Source organism: Pelodiscus sinensis, chromosome 3 (genome assembly GCF_049634645.1).
Source record: "Pelodiscus sinensis isolate JC-2024 chromosome 3, ASM4963464v1, whole genome shotgun sequence".
NCBI classification, from domain to species: Eukaryota; Metazoa; Chordata; order Testudines; family Trionychidae; genus Pelodiscus; species Pelodiscus sinensis.
This window is the reverse complement of record NC_134713.1, coordinates 18,839,262-18,860,272: the sequence shown is the minus strand read 5'-3', so window position 1 is coordinate 18,860,272 and position 21,011 is coordinate 18,839,262. Positions and strand designations below refer to the sequence as shown.

At 45.4% G+C, this 21,011-nt stretch overlaps 1 protein-coding gene and 1 non-coding gene across 4 annotated transcripts in view; one reads left to right on the top strand and one right to left on the bottom strand.

The window, feature by feature from the left end:
- The window catches only part of LOC102460244 (protein LYRIC-like), a 47,367-nt gene extending 39,934 nt beyond the window's left edge, over positions 1–7,433 (bottom strand). For 2 of the 3 annotated variants that reach the window (XM_025178737.2, XM_075923438.1), the window contains exon 1: positions 6,272–7,433. In XM_025178737.2, the coding sequence (XP_025034522.2) occupies positions 6,272–6,616 (345 nt within the window). In that variant the 5' untranslated portion in view covers positions 6,617–7,433. The remainder of the gene's footprint in view (positions 1–6,271) is intronic. The other variant, XM_006137575.4, reaches the window with a different exon arrangement.
- Positions 7,434–20,182: 12,749 nt separating this feature from the next.
- TRNAS-AGA (transfer RNA serine (anticodon AGA)) lies at positions 20,183–20,264 on the top strand. The gene has a single exon. It is a non-coding gene; the product is annotated as a tRNA-Ser (tRNA).
- The last annotated feature ends 747 nt before the right edge of the window (positions 20,265–21,011 follow it).

The window sequence follows — 21,011 nt, the reverse complement described above, 5'->3', positions numbered from 1 at the left end:
CCACGGTGCATGCGCGGGGCTTCTTGAAGCGCGGGGCCCAGGGCGGCCGCCCTGCCCTATATCCGCCCCTGATCACAGCTCTTTTCACCGAGAAACAATTTGTCATGTAATATCAATACTGGTTTTGAAACATAATTGGGATTTGGCACCTTTTCCTCTGAGATCTGAACTGGTGCTATTTTTTAGACTCACGGTGTAAATAAGAAATTATCTCCACTGAGGATTGTGGTAATGAAGTATCACCAAAAAGAAACTGTGATTCCCTTACAGTTTTATCAACAGTGATATTTATTCACTTCTAGGCCAATGGCTTTGTCAGTGGTTCCTATAATACTAACACTGGACTAGCATGAATTAGGTCCCTGACTTTGCAAAGAGAATTGCCAAGGTGGTGCTCTGCATATAACCCCATTGATCAGGGGGACTCTGCCCCACTTGGCTCACTAAGCAGAACTGGCACCTTTCCTGCATTTCTCAGTGTTAGTTCTCAGCCCCTCAATGCTTTGTTGATTTGGTAAATTGATCTATATAGCTGCCTCCCTGGATCACTTCTTACCAGACTGGTCTCTTCCCACAAGGCAAAGAAGCAAACACAACAATAAAGTTTTTGACTTTCAAAAAGTCACCAGCAGTGACTTATGCGGCCATTCAGGAGAGATTCAAATTTTGCCCCAGTAATTAGTGGAGCACCCACTCCGTTTCTATTGGTAGTGCACCTTTGCACATGTCTCAGTGCACATACAAAAATAATTCCACACAGGGATGGAAAAAAATCCACATATGGATGGAAAATATTAGCGGAAACATTGGTCACCAGTCCCTCCTTTGTAGACTTGGTCAAGCCACCGTCTCCAGCTCTGAAGGAGCAAGTGTTCTTGTGGTGTTCCTTCTCAGGTTAGCTCACCTCCACTGCCTGCCCGCCACTGAACTACTCCGCTCTTTTCTAAGCTCCTCCTCCAGTTTGTGCAGGCTCTGGAGATGTTTGGGCTCAGAGCAGCTCCAGGACCCGTTCCTCTCCAGTATGGGATTTGTACACTTCACTGCACTCACTAATAATCCCTAGATGGACCATTCGTCTGACCCAGTATGGCTGTTCTGAAAACAAGTTTTCTTGCCCTCCCTATGCCAGTTAGACCCCTATGCAATATTCCATGTCCCTCCTTTATCTGTGTCCCCATTTTGGTCAGTAAGCTGGCCCTACTGCTCTGGAAGTCTCTCCTACTCCTTCCTCCCTTGTCAGGACACCTGGGTTTCATTTTGGGGCACAAACAAATGTATGGCACTGGTTGGTCATTTGACAAAAAAAATAATTATTTGACATAATTTTTCCTTCCTTAATTTTTAGAGGAAAATGTTGGTTTTATGCAGTAAGAGATAAATTGAATCGAATCATTGTACAAAGCTACTAGTACAATTCTAAATAAACTCAAACACATACAAGAAAGCACAGTCTCTTTTGTAATTATATACGCTGTAGTATATTAAACTGCATCCCTCCTTTCCTTAGCCAGTCTGAAAGTCTGTCTGGCTCGATGGCCTTTGGGCTTGTGATGCTCAAGGGTGAGCTGATTCTCCATGCCTTTTCTCCTTTATATAAAAGTGATGCTTTTTCGCTCTGTCTAATCCGTTGTGGCTTTTGTGTAATTATGGATTTGACTTTATTAAATAGCCCCAGAGAGAGGTGCAGGGGGCATTTTGACAAGACATGCCGGGCAACATGTTCCTGGTCGTTCACCCCTGCACCAGGAGCATGACTTCTAAGCACGTTTCCATGCACACTCATGTAGATTACAGCGGTATGTATGGTGGGGGGAGAAGGGGATGTGTGCTGTTGACCAGAACACAATACTGGAATACAAACACACTGATGCTGCCTTTCTGGGACCTCCCCTGCAACATTTCATCTTTATATCAGATACTGTAATACAGCAAACGCCAGATACAAGGGAGGCTTTTTAAATAGAAAACACAATGAATGTAGGAGGGCACAGTAAAAGAGGAGCCACTCTAGATCTGGGTCTGTTTCATCAACAGCTTGTATCTATTTATGACCAGACTCCTAAACTGGATTTTTCAGCTATAACCGAAGTATCAGGTATGTCACGGTTTTGAGTTGGCCTCAGACAAATATAGGATTTCCAAACAGGAACCACCCAATATTCCACCTACTCCGGTATCCTCATTTAAGTTATTTTCGTATATTAGCTCCTCAGGACATGAATCATAGGCCCAGATTCCCAGCTGTGCCCAGTATCCGGATGTAAGCGAATAGTTGAGTCAACTACTTGCATTCTCATCCCCTTGCTGCTTCTGTATCAGAAGCAGCAAGGTGGGGGGGAGGCAGGGGCCGGTGCTGGGGAAGCCAGCTTAAAAGCCAGTTCCCCCATAACCATCTCCGCGGTGCCGACTGTCCGTCCCCTCCTCCCCCCACGCTGCTGCCTCTATCAGAGGCAGCAGCTGCAAAACAACCTCTGCCCACAGCGGGTCCAGGCTTGCTGTGAGCAGAGGCCACTCGACATCCCAAAGAGCAGCCCCTGTCCATGGGGGATCCCAGTGGGGAGCTAGGACCCTTGTGGACAGGGGCTGCTGCCATAGCAGCCTCTGTTTGCAACCAGCCCCAGCCACTGCAGATAAGGGCTGCTTTCCGGCAGCAACCTGTTTGCAGGGGTCCCAGCGGGGAGCTGGAACATACACACCCCCGGTGAACAGGGCTGCTGGACATGGCACAGGCTGGGACTGAGCCAGGCTTGTTCAGTTTTGACTCATGCTGGGTCCAGGACCTACCTTGCTTCAGCTCTGCAGTTTCAATGTAGTAGGAGACGAGTGGGCAGGCAGCCTGGCTCTTACTACATTTAAACTGCAAAACCGCAGCAGCAGGAGGGTTGCTCCCGAACCTGGCGTGAGTTGGGATTGAGGCTTCCTCCTTTATTGACTAATTGTGTAGTCGATAGAAATTCTATCAACTACATGATTAGTTAATTACTCGCTTCCTGACATCCCTAGTATCCACTGCACACGGCCAAGGGGGGAAAAGGGAAGAATAAGAAGATGCTTGAAAATGAACAACAAAAATTACAAAATACCAAATTTTGCCAAGTCTAGTTAATATCTGATGTTCTATGAGCACACTGAACTTTACACACATATTAGAACAGAGGTGAGTAAAATACAGCCCGTAGGCCTGATCCATCCCACCAAATTTTTCCCCTTTACTCGCCATGACCCTCTGGGCTGCTGAAAGTCCCACAGTGCAGTGGGAAGCTCAGGCAAGCTGCCTGCCTGCCGCGGCCCTGGCTATACCACTCCCAGAAGCAACCAATGGCTGCTAACAAGCCCGTCTCTGTGTGACCCTTTTGGGGAGGGAGGCAGCGGGTCTCTACATACTGCCCCCCCCCCCAAGCACCATCCTCACAGCTCCCATTGGCCATAAATGGGCCAATGGTACCTGCGGGAGCAGTGCTTGCGGGCATGGGTAGTGTGTAGAGACCCGCTGTCCCGCAAGAGGCATGCAGAGACATGTTTGCAAGCAGTAGTCAGCTGCTTTCAGTGGCATGGGGCCACCAAGACATGCAGCAGCTTGTCTGCCTGAGTGCCTTACTGCACTGCTGGCCAGGAGCTGCCTATGGTAAGCACCTCCTGGCCAGGGCCAACCCTGCACCTCCCACACCCTTACACACCCCAGTTTTCTGTCCCAGGTCAAACTCCATCCCAGATCCCACATCTTCTCCAATAATGTAATAGAAAAGTTCATCCCGTGACCACTTACCAAAATTCTTGGTGCCCCTCCATGAAAATTATTGTTCATCCCTGTATTTAGAAGATAAGATCCCTGCCTCAAGTATATTACACTCCAGATTATACAGGGAAGACAATGAAAAATTACAAACGATCGTGTGGAGAAAAGAGAAAAGGAATGGGGCAAGCAAATGAGCAGAAAAGGCAGAATACAGTCTTGGTATGAGCACTATTTTTCATTTAGTTGAAATTTTCTTCTTCTTAGGTTATTTTTCCTGTTCTCCCCTTCTTCCCCACTCCCAACCCCTTTAGGTCCATGATTTTGCCACATGTACACTTTGACCAATTTCAGTGCGGGTCCCCACAGAGTAAGGTGCTAGTCAATACGAGTAAGTATGGTAGGATCTGACCCTTAAGGAGCCAGTGTGAAAGCAAGAACCAAGGGTACCAAAAAAAAAATTAAAGATGAAAACCTTAGTATAGTAACAGCATATGAGCCAATGTAGCATTTTAATTTACCTTCCTCTGCATTCCCCTTCCCTGATAATTCAGGACTGTGCAGTCTCCCTGATCAAAGATTTCCTGCTCAAATAATAAACACCCCCCAAGAGTGCAACAAGTTACACTGCTGTAAAGTGCCACTGTGAACCAGACTCCCCTTGAGGAGGTGGCTTACATAGATCACTGGGGAGATCTCACTCCCAGTGCTTGTGCCGTGGCCACACTTTCCATTTAAAGCACTGTCGTGGCAATGCTGTCGCGCCTGCACTTTACATTTTAAATGTAAACAAAGCCTTAAAACAGCTACAAATGTTAAAGTAACATATTGGCTGAAATTTTTTCTCACACAGGTATAAGATGGTCATACAAAGACAGACCAAAGGTCCATCTAGCCCTATATCTTGTTTTCCCACCGTGGCCAATGGCAGGTGCCCAGAAGAAATGAAGAGAACAGGTAGTCATCAGGTGATCCATCCTGTTGCTTATTCCCAGCTTTTGGCACAGTACTTCATGATTATTTCAGTGTTGTGGTCACTGCAAATGCACATGTACCTATTAGTCCATTACAACAGGCCAATGTGCTGTTTTCATTTGCAAAAGAAAAAAACTTCATGACAAATGAACTAACAAGTTAAAAGCTAGCCAAGATTCACCATGAATGTAATTTTTATGGCAAATAAATCCCTGGAAAAAACAGTTATGATGAAAATATGGACACATTTGTATCTACCGGCTAGAGTAAAAGATGTCCCAGAAGTACTATTCTAAAAGACAAATTCAGCAAATACGCTCTTTTTTTCCTCCTGTCTCCCTGAATAAAGCAGCTAACAGATAATACTAACAGACCAGACCATATTCATTTATTTTACATACAATGCACTATCATGACTGTTTACAATTTTGCTAACATACTAGTGTCTTTACACAGCTATTTTCTGTGAATTAGGATGTGGGTTTCTGCTTTACACGGTGTTTAATGGAACTAGTTGTGGTGTCACAACAAACTGTGACAATACTGCATCAAAACTCCATTCCATTGTTTCAAAACCCAACCAGGGTAATCAGTATGGCTGCAATCAAGATCATGTGGCCAGACTACAAAATGAAGTTTTGATGCAACATGAATAGAAAGAAACATTTAGTGCTGACATCAACAGGACTATTATTATATACTTCAAGGCAAACAGCACTTAACCCTTATTTAGTAACAAGTACATGAACAGTAAGAAAAGCAGAACAATCCCAGAAAAGATGGGAAAGGTGCAACCTTGTCCTATCCCATGAATTGTTTAGAAGAGATAAGTAGTGTGCAAGATAAAGGCTCCAGCCCAGCAAGTCAATAGGTGCCTAACTCCTATTGATTTCAATGGGAAACGAGCACCTAAAAATGCCTTTGAGATCTGTGTCTTAGTCCTGCTCATAATACCTAATGGAGTAGTTCCACATAATCTCACATATGCGAGTAAGGGGTCACTCATAAATTAGTGTTTGCAGGGTCTAGCTCTGAGGTTAGATAATGTATCTTTATCCAGAAGGGAGTAGGAAAGGACTTTGTAAACGCACACTTTGAGCAGTGGGATCTGATAGCTGGCCGGCCAGTGAAGGTGATAACCTATGCTGGAGGATGGGATTGGATGGAGGGAAAGAACTGGAGATGGAATGGGAGAAAAAGAAGGATTCTACACTCCTGTGCTCCTATGCTAAGAAGGAGCCTTGGGCTTGAGACGGATAGAGCCCCCTGAGGAGGAAAAACAAATGACTCTGAGCCCCCAGCAGAGGGGATGTAGATTCACTACTGGGATATACTTATGGAGAGGAGTGGAATTGTAGGGATGGGGAGTCTGTGTTGGGGGCAAGATGGGATGGGGTTAGGCCCCCTGCCGAGGGGAATGAGGATCCTATGCTGAGAGTAGGCTGAGCCACTTGCAGTGGGGATTAGTATGGAGGGCCCCTGTGTTAGGGATTGGTTTGGATAGGAGAGGGCAGACCCCCTGTGCAGGAGATTGGGCTGGGATGGGATGAACTTCGTCCTTACCTTTGCCATGTGGCTCTGCCTTGCCGTTTGCTCCTGCTGTCCATGCCCTGCTGTCCCGTTGTGCGTTTGCTGGGCCGGTGATGGCAGCCGCCCGGCTTTGCAGCTGGCAGCCCCAGCACCATCCTCCTCTCCCACGGCGCCTAGCTGGGGGCCCGACCGTGTCCGGCCCCAGTGCCGAAGCATCCCAAGCAGGACAAGCAGTGCCACAGTACCTCCCAGCAGCAGTATGGGCCAGAGGGAAGCGAGCACCTGTGCCTGTAGCAGGGCCAGGTGCTCTGAGAGCTGCGGTCCCGGAGCCACCAACTGGCCAGCTCCCAGAGCCAGTCGCACCGCCGAATCCAGCATGACTGAACCGGGCAGCCCCCGTTAGACTCCGCTGGCTGGGTTCTATCACCACCCCTTCTAGAACCCCGCTGACTGGGTTCTATAGCCACCCTTCTAGAACTCTGCTAGCTGGGTTCTATTGTCGCCCCCTTCTAGAACTCCGCTGGCTGGGTTCTATTGTCGCCCCCTTCTAGAACTCCGCTAGCTGGGTTCTATTGTCGCCCCCTTCTAGAACTCCGCTGGCTGGGTTCTATTGTCGCCCCCTTCTAGAACTCCGCTGGCTGGGTTCAATCGCCGAGCAGATCCCTGCAGAGTTCAGGTCCCGGCGGGTTCCAAAGCGGCTGGGCGCTGATCGCTACAACTCTGGACCGGCCTCCAGGACTGCTTTAAGTGCCGCGGAGGCGCGCCTCCGAACAGCCCAGGCGTTGCTGGCCGGGTGCTAGAGCGGCTACACCGAATCCTAGAAGCGGGAGTGGAGGCTGGCTTCTAAATGGCTCTGCGCCGGATTCTAGTACTCCGGGGGGGGGGGGGACGGCTGAGGGAGGGGCGCTACTAGGCTGAGAGTCGGCCGATATCCAGCGATCTCTCCCTCTCCCCGGAGAGTATAGAACGCACTCGGCCGGGTTCCAGAGCCCCCGCGATCGCCAGCGGGGATCTAGAGCGGCATGTGACGCTGCACATGCAGCTGAGATTGCAAGCGACCAGCTGCCCGGTCTCCCCCTGCCCTAGAAAGCGCTGCGAGGAAAGTTGGTGGCGGAGCCCCAGGAGCGGCAATAAACAGATTCAGGCTAATCTGGACGGGGATCTCTGCCAGGCTGGGGGGGGGAGGGGGCCGCGATGCGGAGTGGGGGTTACGTATCTGATTACAAGAGTCTGATGGCAGACGCTTTACGGTGGCCATGACAGACCAGAAATGTTTGTGCAGCGAGTTTAGGTTAGACACGCTGATTTATTTTGCCGCAGATCGGTTCAACGCAAAGGGACAGGGATGTTGTGCAAATGCGCGTCCCGTGCCTTGTGTGACAGCTGTGTGTACAAGCCCACATGGTGAGCGAGAGAGAGATACTGGAATAACTATGACTAACGCGTTTCAGAATGTGGATTCATGTGGCGGGAGAGCACTGATTAAATGATCCATCTGAAAATGAAAATGTCGGGTTTATAGGGTTCTCACTGTGCAGAGCATATTCTTATGAATAGGGATAAAAGGAATCAATGAAAGGATCAAGTGATCTACTTAGTCCCTGATGTAATTTAATTCAGATCCCTGGAGTTATATGCACCTGGAGTGAATTTGATCTAAAATATTTATTCTAGATTTAAATGGACTGTGGTGTGATTTAAAAATATGTATACAGTTTTTTCTAGAACAGGAATTGGCAAATGTTTTATTAGTGCAGACTACATCATAATGTAGAGAGAATGTCTTGTGCACCAACCTCCTTACCAAACACAGCTGTATAGAGACCACTTTTGCTTTAATTCACAACTAAATAACATCTCTGTAGCAGGTACAGTTGCTTATGCATGTGAAATGTGCAGTTGTGTTCCTTTTCAGAGCAGAGAAGTTAACAGACTATTACTGCTAATAGCTATAGGCATTGCTCCTTTAGCTCAAGCAGTGTAGCTCTTTCAGTAAGTGATGCAGAGCATTGAAAAGATTTGCACCAGTAGTGCCCCCTCCTAAAAATCTTTATTCACAGATGCTTGGGGGAGGGGACTAAGTTATAGCTGATGGAAAGCTAAATAAAACTTTTTTTCATAAAGGGAATAACAAAAAGCTCTGCTTCTGCCACAAGCCAGTCCAGCCTTTCAGTTTGTCAGAAACATCTCCATCTTCAGAAACTCTCCTTGCCAAGCTATTTTTAGTGTGAATCAACACAAAGGTTCCCAGAAAACTTAATATATCCAGTTAGTTGAGAAATGTATGTGATTAGCTGGATTTCAAAGATCCCCTTGAGACTGTTTGGTACCTGATGTGCTGATCATACCACTGAGCCTGCCTACCACTGAGCCTGAGCCTTTGGTAAGGAGGGTGTATGCCCTGCCAAAAATTACATGCCCACTGGTGCACCCCACCACCTTGTCTTGCTGGGCCAGAAGCTCTGGCGTTCCCCAGAAAAGTCACAGAGTTGCAGTAACATAGTATCACAAACACTGGTAACAACTCAGCTCAGGGAGGGCTCCGTTACAGGCACTTGACAGCACACAGGAGCACAGCCCCAAATAGGACCGAAATCCATCTTACTCTGTATAAAAGTTTTACACAGAGAAAGCTCATAAAGTTTGCTCTCAGTGAAAGAGAGATATGAACAGCTGTTGATCTCCCCCCTCCAGTAACAAATATGTACACTAGATTTGATAATAAAGAGAATAGAGAAGTGATTTTATTAAATATAAAAAGTAGGATTTCAGTGGTTGCAAGTGATGAGAAATCAAACTAAGTTACTAAACTAAAATAAACAAAACATGCCAGCTAAGCCTAATACACTAAGGGTACATCTACACAGCAGCATTATTTTGAATAACTGACATTATTCCGAAATAGCATAGTGCATGTCTATACTACAAGGAGTAAGGAGTAAGGGAAGTTGAAGGAAAAGTGTTCCTCCTTCGACTTCCTGCTGTGTAGACAGCGCCAAAAGCCTAATTAAGCTCTTTCGATTTTAGCTACGCAATTCATGTAGCTGAAGTTGCATAGCTTAATTCAGCTTTAGCCCAGCTGTGTAGACATACCCTAAAATAAATGGTTACAAAACGTAATTCCATGCCCTAATCCTTATTTCAGATACAATTTTTTAAGCCAGAGATGATCTTTTCTCTGACCAGAGGTTTAACAGCTTCTCCCCTGGTTAGTATTCTTTGTTTGTGGACCTCTTCATGTCCTCTTGTGGAGGGAAGCATTTTGTGAAATCAGCTGAAGACAATCATTGATTGCTTCCCATCCCTTGAATTTCCCCAGAACAGGAAGTTTTTGTTCTATTCTTCCCTTCGTCTACCGCACCCTTGAAAAATACAAAATTGAAGGTGGATTCCTACACCAGGTGGCATGGTCACATATCTTTGTAGGACCAAGCACAGCTCAGGCTTACAGGGAAAAACAAAACTATTTACAGATTGTTATTTTGAGCACTGGGCTATACAGCAGCATTATTTCGGAATAACTGACGTTATTCTGAAATAACAAAGAGCACGTCTACGTTACAAGCCTTTATTTCGAAATAATATCAAGCTGGAGGACTTCTTACGCCGACTCATGGTAACCCTCATTTTACAAAGAGTAAGGGAAGTCGAAGGAAGAGTATTCTTCCTTCGACTCCCTGCTGTGTAGACAGTGCCAAAAGCTGACATAAGCTATTTCAACTTAAGCTACACAAGTGACAGTAGCTGAAGTTGCATAGCTTATTCCGACTTTAGCCCTACTGTGTAGACGTACCCAAGTTCTTCAAGTACCACTAATGGCTTTCACTAGAAGACCTAGATGAATAAGTAGATTTACACTTCATATTTTCAATTTTGCATACAAGACTGATACATGCATACAAATAGAATATATACATTCAACGAATTACAAGCTCTTCAACAAAAGGTTACATGCCACATTTTGCATAAAGCATATTCAAGTTGTGCATATTCATATTCAAAACATTTCCATAACCAATATGGGGGTGTATGCCCTGCCAAAAATTACATACTACATAACTTTACATAGAGGTTGTTCCATGGGCTCTAGTAGCACTACTCACAGTGAGTGAAGTTAAGCATTTGCATTGCTCATTGCAAGATTAGGGCTCAAATGGCCCTGGCAAGACTCCTTTTTATTCTAATGGAGTTGCTCTATGGATGAATGGTAGAATAAAAAAAAGTCTTTCCTTATTTGACTATTCTGAATGGGACAGCATCTTCCTGGAAATGAACAAGAGAGAAAATGAACAATATGGTAACCTCTTTGTGGCAGCAATCATGGTGTTGTATGTATTTGTATGGTTACTGGCGCAGTGTTTCTGTGGATCCTCACTGATGTTTATGGCACTACTGCAAATTATTAAATAAAGATAATTTATGTAAAGAGTGACATGAAAAGACAAGCTTGTAATAAACGTCTGACAAACAGTGCATTAGGAGAATGATTTTTATTTCCTGGCACCAGTCTGCTCATGGCCAGGATCCATATCCTTTGACTCATACCAGTGACTGGTTCTGTACCAACCTGTTCCAAAGATTTCCTGAGGGAACATAAGTAGGTCAGTTAGACTCATAAATCCATGAGTAGGCACCTAAATAAAAACAACCTGATTGTCAGAGATGTGTTCCCATTCAAGTCAGTCAATAAAGTTAGGTGCCTGACTTCTTTGGTGCTTATGTTCACTTTAATTTCCTAGTTGTAAAACGGAGATATATTTCTTCTCTCCTTCCCCACAAACAACATACAGTACATGCCTTAAATCATAGTATACTTTATTTCAGTGCCTCTAGGCGTGACTACTTTTACCAGTACACAAACTGGAAAGATCATTTTTGGGACCACCATTGCCAATTCATTATTTGTCTGAGAAGTTGCTGTTCTGTTGCATTCTCTCTTGATTTTTTTTCAACAAAGACAGCCTGGGAGCCTGCTCACCACAGAGAGCTCTCAGGTTCTGATTCTGAGGAATTAAGCTCTCATCAGTTTGTAACTTTATTAAACTAGGCCCCAATTCACCAAAGCACTTAATCACGTTTTATTGTAAGCATGTGAATAATCTCATTGACAAAGATAAGCACATATTTAAGTGCATTGTTGGATTTGGGTTGTACTTGTTAGTTATTTAGCAGCGGAGGTTCCAGTTTCAGGAACTGGCCTATTAAACACACAAATTACCATTGATTAGGGTTACCATATTTGAACTTTCAAAAAAGAGGACACTCTTGACAGGGTGTGTATCTGTATCAGTATCTACCAACTCACGTTGTATATAATAATATATAACACATTAATACAACGTGAGTTGGTAGATACTGATACAGATACAACCTTCCAAATCCTGAGTCTAGGAGAAGCTCATTGTGGCCAGTGAAATTTGTAGATGAAATTCAAGAATCCATAGGTAATACTTCAGGCTTGTTGCAAATGTAATATCATTATCTTTCCAGTAAAATATGGGGCAACCTTCCACACCCTAAGAATCAGGAAGTGTTTGATCATTACTGTGTGTGCATTCAGAATTAGTTTGAGTTACTAGAGCTTTTTGAAATTTTTTAAATGAAAGTTCATTGCAAAATGTTTCATACTATGGTTTGATTTTTGGCAACATTTTTGATTTTTTAATGAAAATATTGAACATGAAACAATTTTTTTTTATGTTTCAAATGGAAAATTCCATGTTTTGGTAAAAGAAGGGAAAAATTGCACTTATTTCAAATTGAAATTTGTATTTTGTGTTGACTTTTGAAAATCAAAAATTTCAGCACAAAATGTGAAGCAAAATGGTTCTGATCAAGAGGCTTTTGCAGAAATAAAATTGGATTTTTTTTACCAGCTCTAACTATTGACCCAATGAGGCACCTATGGAAGCCAATGTGATTTTTATAGCCTTATGATACTGAGTATTCGTAGCTTACTAGACAGAGTTTAATCAACAGTCATTAATTAGGGGGAATGAAAAAAATGTGGCAGAGATGTAATTCAGTAGCTTTTGCCAATTCAGAAAAGGATTGGGATATCATACATACAGAAAGATCTGGATGATCTTGTAAATTGGGGTAATAGTAATAGGATGAAATTTTAGTTATAAGCTGGGGACACATCAGTTGGAAGTAACGGAAGAGGAGAAGGACCTCGGAGTCTTGGTTGATCACAGGATGACTATGAGCCGCCAATGTGACATGGCTGTGAAAAAGGCTAATGCGGTTTTGGGATGCATTAGGCGAGGTATCTTTAGGCGAGCAGACATAAGGAGATGTTAGTGCCATTATACAAGGCATTGATGAGACCCCATTTGGAATACTGTGTGCAGTTCTGGTCTCCCATGTTTAAGAAGCATGAATTCAAACTGGAACAGGTACAAAGAAGGGCCACTAGGATGAGTCGAGGAATGGAAAACCTGTCTTATGAAAGGAGACTCAAGGAACTTGGCTTGTTTACCTTAACCAAAAGAAGGCTGAGGGGAGATATGATTGCTCTCTTTAAATATATTAGAGGGATAAATGCCAGTGAGGGAGAGGAATTATTTAAGCTCAATACCAATGTGGACACAAGAACAAATGGATATAAACTGGCTATTAGGAAGTTTAGACTCGAAATTAGGTGAAGGTTTCTAACCATTAGAGGAGTGAAGTTCTGGAACAGCCTTCCAAGGGAAGTAGTGGGTGCAAAAGATCTATCTGGCTTCAAGATTAAGCTAGATGGGTTTATGAAGGGGATGGTTTGATGCGATAACATGATCTTGTCAATTAATTGACCTTTCACTATCAGTGGTAAATAGGCCAATGGTGGGAAGATAGGAGTTACTATAGAGAACTTTTTTCTGGGTGTCTGGTTGGTGAGTCTTGCCCATATGCTCAGGGTTCAGCTGATCGCCATATTTGGGGTCGGGAAGGAATTTTCCTCCAGGGTAAATTGGCAGAGGCCCTGGAGGTTTTTCGCCTTCCTCTGTACAATGGGGCATGGGTCACTTGCGGGAGGATTCTCTGCGTCTTGGGGTCTTTAAACCATCATTTGAGGACTTCAATATCTGAGATATAGGTGAGTAGTGGGTGGGTGAGATTCTGCCTGCATTGTGCAGGGGGTCAGACTAGTTGATCATAATGGTCCCTTCTGACCTTAAAGTCTATGAGTCTCTGAGACTGGCACAGCAAACAAACAAGTTTGTGGTAATTACTTAGCACTTCCAAATCTCCTGTGGATTGATAGACACTAGGGCTGTGTCCAGACTCAGGGGTTTTTTCAAAAAAAGTAGCCTTTTTTCGAAAAAACTTCACCTGCGTCTAGACTGCAGCCATGTTCTTTTGAAATTAAATCGAAAGAACGCGGCTTTTCTTTCGACGGCGGTAAACCTCATTTCACGAGGAAGAACGCCTTTTTTCAAAAGTGCTCTTTCGAAAAAAGGCGTCCTTGAATGCCAGCAGGGCTTTTTAGAAAGAGAGCATCCAGACTCACTCACTGCTTTCTTTCGAAAAAGCGGCTTGCTTTTTCGAAAGTACTGCTTGCAGTCTAGACGCTCTTTTTCGAAAGAGGCTTTTTCGAAAGATACTTTCGAAAGAGGCTTGCAGTCTAGACATAGCCTAGGATATAGCTTAGAGATACTAAAGCTGAAACAAGAAAGGCAGGTCCGGTTAACAACATAGCTGTTGTGAAAGTTGTGTAAGGGGAGACAAGGAACAAGCTTTCCTCTCATGATTAAAAAGAACAAGCACATCTGAGAATGTTTTGATCAGACTGTACTATTAAAATTACAGGGCCTGATTCTCTGCACAGGTGCTGGTGTGAATCAGAAAGAACTACATAAAAACTGACAGACTTAACTCTGATGTCAAACGGGTGTAAGTGACAGAAGAATTAAGACTTTCTCTAACTCTAAAGCCTCTTACCCAATTTTCTTTCATCTTTCCTAGAATATTCTCCTTTGGCCAGAAACTAAATGCAAGAATCTTCACCTCCACGGGCCTGATTCTGATCTCCACGGTAGCAGGGGAAAGCAATGCCTTCCCAAACTGCCAAGCTGCCCCACCCACACTCTGCCCTCAGCTCTCCCCCCTTCCTCCCCCCCGCCCCACACACACACACTCAGCCCAGCTCCCTCAGTCCATTGGGATGATGTGGACTTCAGACCCTGCCGAGATTGGGGCTGTGCTGCCAACTTTCCCAGCGCCAGGGAACCTGGGACCATACATTGCCCACGTCCCAGTGCTCCAGGACTGAAGAGGCTAGGGCCGCACACTTCCTGCTGTGGGAGTGTGGTGGAGGCTTGTCTTCCATGGAGAGGGGCAGGATTGGGGGTTTGCCTCCCTCAGCCTTAGGTTCACTGACCACCCATGCTGGTCCCACTGAATGGTAAAACTACCATTGAATGAACTGCCATGCAAACAGGACTGAGCTGTAAATGAGCCCTACCTCATCCCTGAGGGAAGATACAAAATAGGGTTTAAAATGGATTATAGCTAATTTAGGGCCTGACCAAAAGCTCACTTAAATCAATGGGAGTGAAAATAGGGGAGCAATCTGATGGGCTGATAAAAATTACAGTCCACGCTGGTCAGAATGTAGGGGTCTTAATTCTCTCTTAGTCATACCCATGTGCTCCTGAAAGTACCTAATGTAACCTACATGCTTAACATTAGGGTTATCAGATGGCTTAAAAAAAGTACTGGACACACATGATCTCAGATCGGGGAGAGGGGAACTGGCCGGGAGGGGAGCAGGGCTGGCGGGGGAGAGGGGAGCGAGAGGGTGGGGAACCGACTGGCAGGGAGCAGGGCTGGCCTGGGCACACACAGATGCTCGGGTGCTTCCTGTCCCGCACACGGTCCCAGCGGGGCGCATGGGCAACTCTGGCCCCGGGAATTCTATCCCCCCCGACCACCCTCTACTGCGTAGTTGCGTACTGTCTGGCTGGTGGACACGCTCACTCAGTGTGAATGTGTCCACCAGCCAGGCAGTATTCAACTACGTACTGATACTCATGAGAATAATAAAAACATAATTAGAAAATACCGCACATTTATACGTCCGGTATTTTCTCAATTTGTTTCCCGGACAGAAAGCTCAAATACCAGGCTATCTGGTTCAAAACTGGACACCTGCCAACCTTACTTAACATTGAGATCATTTAGGGAATGGACAGAAATGAACCGTGTCTAGATTATTGTTGCTAGGCAGATATAAAATTAGCATTCCATGTCCAGAAGTTTCTGGAATTGGGCGTGGTCATTTTGGGTGTGCTAAATCGGTTCCCTGTAGCTGGACTCAGACGCAGTGAAGGAAAGCAGCTAGGCCCATTGCTTTGCAAAGGGCTATGAGTCCTCTGTGGGCTGAAAGAAGCTGCGCTCAGGAGCAGAAAACAGGCTGTTTTCCCTAACTCTCACACATTTTGCAGCAGGTTAGTGATATTGTTAACCTTCCCACAGGGAAGTTCTGGCAGTGTTAATTATGGAAAGGGAAAAATCTTTTAATTTTATACTTTGTATGTTGTTTGATTTTAGCCAAACTGTTCCAGTTACATTGTCCTTGTCAGTACCCAGCCTGAGCTGGGAAAGCTAATGATCCAACTAGCAGACCAAATTTAGTGATGAATCCTGGTCAGGTGCCACCTCACGGCGGCATATTGCACATACACTAAGAAGAAGTATGATTTACCATTTTTTCGTTAAGTGGGGAAAGAGTCATAGGTTTTGCTGTTCTCAATTTTGTGTGTGTTTTAATCTATAATCATTTTTGTTGCCCCATTGGACAATGGCTACGTGTTGGGACCACACTCCTCTCCATTGGCTGCAGTGTCTGTTGGGAGTGCTCCTTATTCTGTCATCTGCACCCTCTCTGACCTCTCCATGTTAATATCAGTCAAATGTACGCCAGTGATCCATGAGGAGTAACGTTGAGGAGTAACGTTAGTTCAAACCAAGGGGTTTGGTTCGACCTGACGCATCCCGGCGCGCACTTTAACTTTTGAAACAGCTGTTAAGCAGAGTAACGTGCCGGCGAGATCATGCTAATGAAGCACGGGATATTTAAAACCTTGCTTCATTAGCAATTTCGGTCACCTACATTTGCATCTCTAGTTCGAACTTAGGCTGTGTCTAGACTGGCCAGTTTTTAGAACATAAGAACGGCCGTACTGGGTCAGACCAAAGGTCCATCTAACCCAGTATCCTGTCTACCGACAGTGGCCAGCACCAGGTGCCACAGAGAGGGTGGACCGAAGACAATGATCAAGCGATTTGTCTCCTGCCATCCCTCTCCAGCCTCTGACAAACAGAGGCCAAGAACACCATTTTATCCCCTGGCTAATAGCCTTTTATTGACCTAACCTCCATGAAATTATCTAGCTTCTCTTTAAACTCTATTTTAGTCCTAGCCTTCACAGCCTCCTCTGGCAAGGAGTTCCACAGGTTGACTATACGCTGTGTGAAGGAGAACTTTCTTTTATTAGTTTTAAACCTGCTACCCATTAATTGTGTTCTTATGTTCTTATGCAAAGGGCTGCAAATCAGCCGCTTTTCTGGAAAAACTTGCAAGCTGTCTACACTGGCCTCTTGAATTGCCGCAAAAGCACTGACTTCCTACTGTAAGAAATCAGTGCTTTTTGCGGAAATACTATGCTGCTCCCGTTCGTGCAAAAGTCCCTTTTGCGCAAAACTTTTGCACAAAAGGGCCAGTATAGACAGCCGAGATTTGTTTTGCGCAAAAAATGGCGATCAGGGCTTTTTTGCGCAAAAGCGCATCTAGATTGGCCACGGATGCTTTTCTGCAAAAAAGTGCTTTTGCAGAAAAGCGTCCGTGCCAATCTAGACGCTCTTTTCCGAAAATGCTTTTAACGGAAAACTTCAGTCCCATATGAGGAGAGGCTAAAGAGACTGGGACTTTTCAGTTTAGAAAAGAGGAGACCAAGGGGAGGTATATAAAATCAGGAGTGGTGTGGAGAGGGCGAATAAAGAAAAGTTATTTACTTGTTCTCATAATATAAGAACTAGAGGACACCAAATTAAATTAATGGGTAGCAGGTTTAAAACTAATAAAAGAAAGTTCTTCTTCACACAGCGTGTAGTCAGCCTGTGGAACTCCTTGCCTGAGGAGGCTGTGAAGGCTAGATAAATTCATGGAGGTTAGGTCCATAAAAGGCTATTAGCCAGGGGGTAAGGAATGGTGCCCGTGCCCTGTTTGTCGAAGGCTGGAGAGGGATCTTCAATCCACCCCCTCTGGGGCACCTGGCACTGGCCACTGTTGGCAGACAGGATACTGGGCTAGATGGACCTTTGGTCTGACCCAGTATGGCCGTTCTTATGTTCTTATTTGCTTAGTGGGATAGCTACCCATGATGCACTGCTATTTCTGTGAATACTAGCTTAAACTCCAAGCAAACATATAAATGGCCATACAGGTTCAGACCATAGGTCCAATTAGCTCAGTATCCTGTCTTTCAACAGTGGCCAATGCCAGATGCCCCCAGGCAGAATGAACAGGTAATCATCAAGTGGATCCCTATTGCCTATTTCCAGCTTCAGACTGAGGCTAGAGACACTGTTCCTACCCATGCCAGATAACAGCCATTAATAGACCTATCCTCCATGAATGTATCTAGCTCTTTTTTGAACTCTGTTAAAGTCCTGGTCTTCACAACATCTTCTGACAAGGAGTTCCACAGATTGACTCTGTGTTGCGTGAAGTACATCTTTTTATTTATATTAAACCTGCTACCTATTAATTTCATTTGGTGATCCCCTAGTTCTTATGTTATGGGAACAAGTAAATAACTTTTCCTTAGCTTATGAGCTGTAGACATACTACACGACCCAAGGAGCATTCTGTGAACATACTTATTTATATCAATAATAATTAACTGTGCAGAGCAGTTTGTAGGATCAAGGCCTATAACATTTCATTTCTTTGACCTCAGTTAAATTGCTATTACATGTTGCCTGCATCCATAGAGTAGTGCAGGGCTATTCAACTTTGGAAGCTTCAGGGGCTGCAATAATACATACAGAATGTGCCGAGGGCCACAATTTAAGTGTGGTTGCATATATTCAAATAGCATCTTTCACACTGACAGGCATGAATACAAAGCACTTCCCAGAATGCCCTGATGGTCCCGGCACCTCTTACCTGGGGGCTAGACACCCCGTACTCATCTGTACACCCAGCCAGCCCATCCGCTTGTGTCTTTCAATGCTCACCCCGCCTGGGAGACACCTCACTGTTGTGGAGTGTGTTCCCAGTGGAGGGCATGTTCAAAGGATCTCACCTGTGTTGAGTCCCGTGTACATCCAAACTGCACCACGGGCCGCAAACATACAGGGCCGTGTGTTGAGTAGCCCCGGAGCAGTGTGGTGTTATGATATTTCACAACATAAGCAGCATCAGGGTTGTTGGTACTTAGCTAAGTGACCTCTAAAGAAAACAACGTGCTGTTGGGAATACTGTAATGGGTAGTAGGAAGTGCTTCTCTTTGAGTTAGTGTGGAATCAATGTCCCAGCAGGGAGCTGCAGGAGAGACAGCTTTTTGGAACAGAGGGAAAATGAGCTCAAAACTCTAGAGCTCAAAAATCCTCATCCTAGTCTCCTGGCCAAATGCCAGTATAAGAACCTGCCTACCCCAAACCACCTTTGAATATCGGATGCTTTCTTAAACTGCTCTTTCCCCCCCAGCCAACCTCGCTCCCCCGACTCCCTCCCAGCCAGCCCCACTGCCCCCGACCTCCTCCCGGCTAGCCCTGCTACCCACTGGCTGGTCGTCCCCCCCCCCCATCTCCCTCGGCCAGTCCCGCTCCCCCAACCTCCTCCCAGCCAGTCCTGCTCCTCGCCGACCGGTCCCGTCCCCCCCCCCGTACCCGCCGCCCGATCTCCCCCGGCCGGTCCCCCGCCCCCCCTGTGCCCCCTGCCCGATCTCCCCCAGCCAGCCCCACTCCCCCCGTCCACCTCCCGACCAGCCCTGCTCCCCACCAGCCAGTTCCTTCCGATCTCCCTCGCCAGCCCCACTTCCCCCATCTTCCTCCCGGCCAGTCCTCATGGTGCCTCCAGGCCCTCAGGGTGGGTGCTGTTGGCATATGTAAAATGAATACTGGTCTGGAATGGTGAAAAGGAGGTCAGCCACAGCAGGCATTATCCTTGGACTTGCTCTTTCCCTTCTTTTTGCAGCCTAGAAAAATAGATAAGCATGCAGCTGCTCTACTTTGTTGTGTCTTTCACTTATCCTCATTGGCTCTGCATAACATCTTCAGGGTCAGATTCCTTGTAATCTCTGTAACCTGTTAGTTTGTAGCATAGGAATGTGTTGATTTAATTAGAAATTCTGTAAAAATAATTCGGGATGGGTATAAATTGTATTCATTATTTGCTTATTAATATTCATTTTATGAGAGTTAACATTACTAAATAAGGCTTTAGGAAAAGTAGTGATAGACATGTGAATTAACATACTAAAATAGATAAAAGATAATTCTGTTTCTATATTCCACCTTTACATGGAAAATTACTTGGTCAGACCCTAACAGTTGGTGTAGTCATGTGACTTCCTAAAACCAACCAATGTTTGGACTCAAAGAACAAAAGAGACTGTTTACAGGTCTGATTACCCAGACATTCAAGAGTCCCAGTACTGGAAACACCCTGGATGGCTTTCATTTGCACATTTAAAACCATAAAGGGTTTGATACTCCATATATCTAATCTAACTCTACACACAAGATTGGTAAGGTCTAAAGTGTACATTTTGACTTGGGGAACTGGTTGATCTTTTGGGATCAGAAGAACCTTGTATACAGTAAAGGCTCTTTTATCCAGCACTTCACCGACTGGCATTTCTGAGCCACACAGAAAGTCAGTGTATAGTGCATTTGTGGAGGAGGCTGAAGCATGAAAAGAGCTTTGGGAGCATACTTTAAGAGAGAGCAGTAGTTGTAGCCGAGTGGTTAAGGCAATGGACTAGAAATCCATTAGGGTCTCCCTGTGCAGGTTTGAATCCTGCTGACTACAGTTCCTTTTAGGGGAGAGGGATAGCTCAGTGGCTTGAGCATTGGCCTGCTAAACTGAAGATTGTGAGCTCAATCCTTGAGAAGACCATTTAGGGATCTGGGGCAAAATCTGTCAGGGATGGTACTTGGTCCTGCTGTGAAGGCAGGGGACTGGACTCAATGACCTTTCAAGGTCCCTTCCAGTTCTAAGAGATAGGCATCTCCATTCATTTAGTCCAGGAGATAGCTTGGAGCAGGGCTTAGGATGTGGGAGGAACTTGAAGCCAGAAGGGGGATGGGATTGCTTATCTCTGGTGCCCTTCATAAGTGGCTCCCTGTCCCTGCTGTTGCTGGTGGAGGCATGGCCAGGCGGCTCTGCAGGTACACTGCCTCCATCCTAACTCCCTGAGTGCTTACTCCATTAGCCGGGAATCATGTCCAATGGGAGCTGTGGGGGCAGCACCTGCAGATGGTGCAGATGGAAGCCTGATCATGCCTCCACCAGGAGCAACAGGAATCAGGAGCTGCTTGCAGGAACCACTGGAGGTGCTCACCCACCCTCGCACCTGGCATCAGAAGCCCCTTCTGTGCCTAAGCCCTTATCAGAGCCTGTGCCCCTCACCCATGCTCCTGCCCTGCATTCCTCCTCTCCCACTCCTCTTTGTTAACCAGCATGTTATATTTACCAGCGCCCCTGTTCCTGTAGCATGGCAGATAAAAGGGTTTTTACTGTATGATGAACCTGGTTTTCAGTAACCTCTCATCATAA